This window comes from Anser brachyrhynchus, assembly GCF_964034855.1.
Source record: "Anser brachyrhynchus genome assembly, chromosome: 24".
Lineage (NCBI taxonomy): Eukaryota > Metazoa > Chordata > Aves > Anseriformes > Anatidae > Anser > Anser brachyrhynchus.
In genome coordinates this window covers 955435-962518 of record NC_137717.1, presented here as the reverse complement: position 1 = coordinate 962518, position 7084 = coordinate 955435, and the positions used below count along the sequence as shown (strand labels likewise).

The 7084-nt window shown below is 62.3% G+C and overlaps 2 protein-coding genes across 3 annotated transcripts; both read left to right on the top strand.

Moving 5' to 3' along the window:
• On the top strand, positions 1-4903 carry AZIN2 (antizyme inhibitor 2). Of its 2 annotated transcripts, none has more exons than XM_080567063.1 (10): positions 1-399; positions 1110-1275; positions 1355-1528; positions 2284-2456; positions 2628-2711; positions 2961-3126; positions 3245-3407; positions 3476-3588; positions 3995-4206; positions 4553-4903. In XM_080567063.1, exons 2-10 carry the CDS (start codon positions 1177-1179, stop codon positions 4692-4694), a joined length of 1326 nt encoding a protein of 441 aa, XP_080423189.1. In that variant the 5' UTR covers positions 1-399; positions 1110-1176; the 3' UTR covers positions 4695-4903. The 2 variants fall into 2 exon arrangements, with proteins under 2 accessions (XP_080423189.1, XP_080423188.1); XM_080567062.1 differs by having other exon boundaries at positions 3-399; positions 2580-2711.
• Positions 4904-6007: 1104 nt separating this feature from the next.
• Positions 6008-7084, top strand: NDUFS5 (NADH:ubiquinone oxidoreductase subunit S5). The gene is made up of 2 exons (XM_080567061.1): positions 6008-6329; positions 6776-7084. Exons 1-2 carry the CDS (start codon positions 6114-6116, stop codon positions 6878-6880), a joined length of 321 nt encoding a protein of 106 aa, XP_080423187.1. The 5' UTR covers positions 6008-6113; the 3' UTR covers positions 6881-7084.

Sequence of the window (7084 nt, the reverse complement as noted above, 5' to 3'; positions counted from 1 at the left end):
AGGGAGCAGGGAGCAGTTTCGTGCACGGCTGGCAGGATCAGCCCCCTACATTGCTCGTTGTTTGTGTCCCTGAGCAGGGCTGGGGCTGGGGGCTGGTCAGCAATGCCCTTGGGGAGAGAAGGGTAAGGCCAGAGGATTACAAAGCTCTGAGAGCCTCAAGGCCCATTGCCCATCTCTGGGGGTTGCTGGTGGTTCTTGCTTGGTGCGTTGCGGCACGCTGCCGCTCTGGGGTCACTGTGCTCCTTCTCCTAGTGCCTATCCGAAATGTAGGTGGGTCTCTGCAGAGGAGGCAGTGTGCAGCTCTGAGAAATGAAACCTCTGCTCGCTTCTGATCAGGGGGACCATTTTCCTGAAAAGCCCTGTGGCTGGACCTGGATTATTGGAGAGGAAACGTTTCCTGTGAGCTCATGTTAAGTCTTCAGCTCCCTGGGTTATGGGATGGGCTGGATCCAAGGGAAGAGATTATTAAAGCTGTTCCACTAAGCGTGCAAGCCAGGAAATGCCACAGAGTTGCCTAACTTGTACCCTTGTTCCATATACTGTGTCATGGGAGAGAAGTGAAACTGGAACCACAGCGCAGGTCAGACTGTGACCAGTTGGCTGGTGCTCGGGGGTGCCCTGTGCTGCGCCCCTCAGGGGTGCCTCCCTTCTCATGGGGCTTGTGTGTCCAGGAACGTGGGTCAGTGAGTTTTCAGCAGCTTGAAAACCACAGGGAAACTTCTCCCCATGCAACATACAGCAGATCTGACGACATGCCACAGCGTGAAGAAACACGTCCTGGCATATATAGGCCATCAGCTCTACAGCGAAGGTGGCTTTGTTGTGAACAGCATCGGTGCCCGAGCTGCTGCTGTGTACAAAACCAGAGCTCTGCACTGCAGAGAAATGTGCCTCCTCCCCCTGGAGAGTGCTTTAACCCGTGGTGGTGCTCCCAGCTGAGGTGCTGGTTTGGAGGAGAGCAGCAGAGCTCTCCCCAGGGATTGCTGCCCTGCACAACCCACGCACAGGGACGGGAGGCACCTCAGGGAGCACGGAGGTGCAGGCTGTGGAAGTCTCTGGAGCCTTGCCACTAGTATTCCTTTTTTTTTTTTCTTTTTTTTTTTCCCCAGTGAGTTTCATACTTAGGAACTACACCCTACTCGAGGAGCTTTACACGAGTGCCGTCACACTTTGGCCATGAATGGGTACTTGAACGAATCCAACTTCACGATGGTGGAGGAGGGTTTCACCACCAGGGACCTCCTGGAGAACCTCCTGGTGGGGCTGTACCCACCGGTAAGGGGAAGGGCCGGCGGCTCTGCTGCTCCCTGCGGCCGTGGGGCCGTGGCTGCTGCTCACCCCAGCCCTGTCCTAGAGCGACCAGCAAGCCTTCTTCGTGGCAGACCTCGGGGACATCGTGAAGAAACACCTGCGCTTCCTGAAGGCCTTGCCCCGCGTGAAGCCCTACTTCCCTGTTAAGTGCAACAGCAGCGGAGGAGTGGTTCGGCTGCTGGCTGAGCTGGGGGCAGGCTTTGCTTGTGCCAGCAAGGTAGGGCTGGGGGAGGATGGATGGGGATGTGTGCGGGAGAGTGGCAGAGCTCACCCTCATCTCCAGGTTTCCTCTCCAGCCGACACCTACAGCAGCAGAGGTCTCCCCCTGCTGTCAAACCCTGCCACACAACCCGGAGATACTTGCCCTGTCTGTCCGGTGACTCAGGCTTGTTGCCTTTGACCAACATTCCTGTGTGTGACCTGTGTCCCGGCTGGCAGGCTTGGCTGGTGGCAGGCTTCATCCCTGGGGTGCCGCTGCTGCAGGCACCCTCCGAGTGGCTGTAGGGCCGAGCACAAAGCTCCCCCAGTCCATCCATTTGCTCATAGCCAGGTTCCCAAGGAGGACCAAAGTTAAGCCACTTACTTGGATGTAATTAAACAGGACACGTCACCAGGAGGAGAAAGTGCAAGGATTCATTACAACTCAGACCAGCTCTGCGGCTGTAACCCTCTCGCTGCAGCTCCCGGGGGAGATGTGCCCAAACCCCCTCCCTGCTCACTTGCCCCACTTGTTTTCTCTCCTCCTGGTCTTGTGCTGCTTGTAAACACCTCGCCGCAACCTGCCCCTGCCGGGACAAAGTTCACTGTGATCCCATTGAGCTTTTGCAGCCATTCCCTGGAAAAGCCCAGGCTGCAGTGCTGGCGGTTTGCCCCTCGCAGTGCCACAGGGGCTGTGGCCCGGAGCCGGCTGTGTCCAAGCGTGGCAGCGCTGGCCCCAGGGACCTGCCCGATACACGTGGCGTTTCCCTGCAGACAGAGATTGCAGCGGTTCAGAGCATCGGGGTCCCGGCTGACAAGATCTTCTACAGCAGCCCCTGCAAGCCAATTGCCCACATCAAATACGCAGCCAGCCACGGCGTGCGGCTGATGGCCTTTGACAACGAGGTGGAGCTGGGCAAGGTGGCCAGGAGCCACCCTCACGCCAGGTGGGTGCCGATGCAGGATCCACTGGCACCAGCGGAGGGGGGGCTGAAGGAGGAGCTGGGGAGGTGGCTGTGGGGTGGTGGAGGGCCCAAAGACCCCTCAACACGGTGCTTTTCGCCGTGCAGGATGCTTTTGGGTATTGCTGCTGACTCCAGCCCCTCTGCCCATCCCAGCATGATGTTTGGTGCCACGCTCAAGTCCTGCCGGCGCCTGCTAGAGGCAGCGAAGGAGCAGGCTGTGGAGGTTGTTGGCATCAGGTACGGCACGTTGTCCTTCTTCAATCAGGGCGCTCATCCTGTTGGGCATCCCGGTGGGGAGCTCTTGTTGGGACCACTTTGGGGCAGGTTGGCCTGCAGAGAGGGGCTCTGCAGGGTGGGCTGGGCAGTCTCACCCTGGATGTTTTGTGGGAGGTGCAGGGGTGCCCCGGTGAGGATCGCGGGATCTCCGTGTCCCCTCACTGCCACATGGGACGGGCCAGCCCTGCTCAATGGGGACTGTGCCCCCAGCTTTCACCTCGGGAGCTGCAGCCTGGAGCCCCAGGGCTTTGCCCAGGCTGTCGCTGAGGCGCAGCTGGCGTTTGACATGGGCGCAGAGCTGGGCTATCGGATGCACCTCCTGGACATCGGAGGGGGATTCCCTGGCACCGAGGACGCCAGAGCTCAGTTCGAGGAGGTACACGGCTCCCAGGGCTGGCTCTGGGCAGGCAGAGAGAGAGGCCGGAGCTGGCTCCCTGCCCTGTCCTGGGCAGCGAGGCTGAACTCGCGGGGACAAACATCTTTTCCCCACCCAGATTGCTGCTGTGATAAACTCTGCCTTGGACACGTATTTCCCGGAGGGCTGCGGGGTGGAGATCGTTGCGAGACCCGGGCGATACTATGTCACCTCGGCCTTCACTCTCGCAGCCAGCATCACCGCCAAGGAAGAGGTTCCTGCGGAGCAGCCGGGCTCTGATGGTACGTGGGGCCGCGGGACCGGCCTGCCCGTGGGACCGTGGCCCCTGAGCCCCTCTCTGTTCCCCCAGGGGAAGAGTCCGGCAGCAAGAAGAGCCTCGTCTACCACCTCAGCGATGGCATCTATGGAGCCTTCAGCTGCGTCCTGTTTGACAGCCCCTGCCCGAAGCCTCTGCTGCACAAGGTGAGGGCCTGTTCTGGCTTGAGGGGAGCCCAGCAGGTCCCTCAGTGGTGTCAAACGTCCGTGGCAAGTGCCTGGGTCTGCCTCTGGGCTTGGCAAGCCAGCGTGGGGTGGTAAGTTAGGCTGTACAGATGCTGTCTGGCCAGCTGTGAGACAAAGAACCTTTGGGAAAGGTGAAAACCATCCTTTCAGGCTGGTCTTTAAAGCTGGTGAAGGAACACTGAGACAGACCTGTCACTGGGTGCTTTCCACGGGCATCAGGGCAGACTGGTCCAGGCTCTAGCCACCTGGGTTAATTTTAAGAGCGTGTCTCTTGGTTTGGGCCCAGATTCTCACCCTATATAAAACAGCTCAGCGCTGTGCTGCAGGTGCCCTCATTCCCTGTGGCTGCCCGATCTTTCCCCCGCAGAAGCCTTGCCCAGACCACCTCTTATGCAGCAGCCTCCGGGGTCCGCCGGGGCACTCAGAGGACCGGATTGCCGAAGGCATGGAGCTGCCCGACCTGCAGGACGGCGACTGGCTGATTTTCCAGGACATGGGTGCATACACCATCGCCGCGTCGTCCCTGCTGGGTGGGCGCTCCCAGCCACAGGTCACCTACGCCATGTCGCGCCTGGCCTGGTAAGAGACCGTCCTCGTGAGCAGGGCCGGGGGCTTCCAGAGGGAGGCTCCGAGCAGCGCCCAGGCCGGGCTTTCTGCCCAGGGGAGAGGGTCAGATCTGAGGGGGGCAGACCCTGGGGGTTCAGGGTCAAAACCTGGCCACTGGGGTTATTAAATAACGAGCCAGGTTTTAAATCCTGAGCCAATTTTTCACTGGAGAAGCTGTGGGGGCAGATCAGCTCTGGCCGTGCAGACGGGGCTGGGGCTCTGGAGAAGCGAAAGCCCCCGAGTTCCCCTTCCTTGGGCCCACCCTGTGGCATTTCATGAGTGGGTGCCCTCGCGCCCCCCGGGTGTCTCGTGCTTGCAGGAAGGCCGTCCAGCTCTTCCAGGGGAAGCTGCTGCCAGCAGAAGACGACCACGAGAGCGCCTGCACCCCCTTGTCGTGTGGCTGGGAGATGGTGGAGTCGCTCTGCGTCCCCCCGGTCTTCGCTCCGGCCGGCATCATCTGAGCAGCACGGGGATGGGGAAGGTGTTGTGCCAGCACCCCTGCGCTCGCACCCCGTCCTGGGACCCACGGGCAGCCCTCAGCGCCCCGCGTGGATCCTGCTCCTCCTGCTCGTGTGGTGCTGTGTGCCTGCTGCAGGGGCTGGGCGGGCAGGCTGACGGGTTTGGGTTCTTTTTTTTAAAGAGTTATGGAAATAAATGGTTGTTGAGCGTGGCTCAGGTTATGGCTGAGGAGCCCTCGGGCTCTTCCTCCCCTCCCTGTGCCCGAGGTGGCAGAGGAGCCGGCTCTGATAAGCAGGTAGCTGCATAACGAGGCTGCGCTCGTTAGGGAAGCTGGGGCTGCTCACCCAAGCCTTGGGGGCTGTGTTCAGGCATCTGGAGGGACCCCAGGGGCTTGGGTGGGCTTGGAGACAGGGGTGGGCTCTGGGATGTGGGTACAGCTGGGGGGGAGGCTGGGTGGCACCCTAATGAGCCCTCCTAATGAGCCCTCCTGCCTGCTGCCACAGCACCGTGGTGGGGGGAGGCCACAAAAGCCAAAGAATGGGGATGCTGTGAGACCCTGAAAGCCAGAAATTGGGAGCACTGGGAACACTGGGAGCATGGTGCGCTGGGAGCACTGGGCACTGGGGTCACTGGGAGCACTGGAGTTACTGGGAGTGTGGGGCATTGGGATCACTGGGAGCACTATGAGCGCTGGGCACTGGGAACGCTGGGAGCACTGGGGACACTGGAGACACTGGGAGCACTGTGCACTGGGAACACTGGGAGTGCTGGGAGCACTGGGATCACTGGGAACACTGGGGATGCTGGGAGCAGTAGGAGCACTGGGAGCGCTGGGAACACTGGGGGCACTGTGCACTGGGGTCACTAGGAGCGCTGGGAACTGGGAGCACTGGAAGCACTGGTGGCACTGGGGACACCGGGGTCACTGGGAGCACTGGAAGCGCTGGGGACACAGTGCACTGGGGTCACTGGGAGCACTGGGGACACTGGGATCACTGGGACCACTGGGATCACTGGGAGCACTGGGATCACTGGGAACACTGGGAGCACGGGGGACACCGGGATCACTGGTGGCACTGGGATCACTGGTGGCACTGGTGGCATTGGGATCACTGGGGACACTGGGACCACTGGGAGCACTGGGATCCCTGGGATCACTGGGAGCACTGGGCCCACTGGCGGCACTGGGATCACTGGGCCCACCCCCGGCAGGGGGCGCCGGGGCGCGGCGGGCGCTCCCCCCCCTCCCGGCCACCAGGGGGCGCTGCCGGGCGGTGCCGCCGTGCCCGTGCCCGTGCCGCCGCCTCGGCCGTAAAGCGCGGCGCGGAGGTCGCGGCAGCGGCCGCGCTTGACGGCGGCGGGCGTCGCGCAAGGGCCGGTGAAGGACGGCGGTGCCGGTGCCGGTGCCCGTGTCCGCCGCCATGCCGTTCCTGGACCTGCAGCGGCAGATGGGCCTCGACATGGACCGCTGGCTGCTGCGGCAGAGCACCGCGCAGCCCTACGGCAACGCCGGGGCCTGCCACGCCTTCGAGCGGGAGTGGGTGGAGTGCGGGCACGGCCTGGGCCAGACGCGGGCCCGCCGCGAGTGCCGGCCCGAGTACGAGGACTTCATGGAGTGCATGCACCGCACCAAGCTGGTGAGCGGCGCCCGGCCACGGGCTGCCTCCGGGCCCCTCTGTGCCCGCGGGGGGCCGGCAGAGGGGCTCTGGTAAATGGGGGGGTGGTGCCTGAGCCCCCCGGGGCGGTGCGGGGGGAAAAGGGGGATTCAGGGGGAGAAGCGGGGTGCTGGGGGTCGGTCGGGGACTTGTGGGTGGCAGCCTAACTGGAGAGCTGAGGCGTGTGGAGGGTCAGCCCTCGGCTTTCTCAGGAAGCAGAGAGCGTCTCTGACTCAAAACTTGTAATATTTGGTAGTAAAATGTGTCTTAACCGCGTGAGAACGCCCAAGGGAAGGGTTAGTGAGGGTCCTGCGTGCATGCAGCTCCCTTGGGGCTGTGCCAGGGTTCCGCTAGAGGCCGTGTGAGCGCTCGCAAGCGCTGTGATGCCTGTTATACATCCCTGTCAACTCTCCCATGTGTTTTGTCAGGCTGCGCGTCTGAAAAAGATCCTGGAGCAGAGGGACAAGATGATCAAGGAAGGGAAGTACGTCCCGCCTGACTACCACAGCAGCCAGCAAGAGCCCAAGCCTTGACGTGCTCGGACCCCCACATCAGTCGTCTGCAGCCGAGGAAGTGAAGCTCCTGCAAGGAAAGCGCCTGGCACCACTGGGCTCCGCTGCGGCTGGTCCACACGCCGTGCGGTCGGGGCTGCCTGATGGCCTTGCCCCGACTGAAGGGGAATGACACCCGTGTCAGGCGTTAATGCTGTGCTAGTAAACGTCTCCTTTGGAACAGCG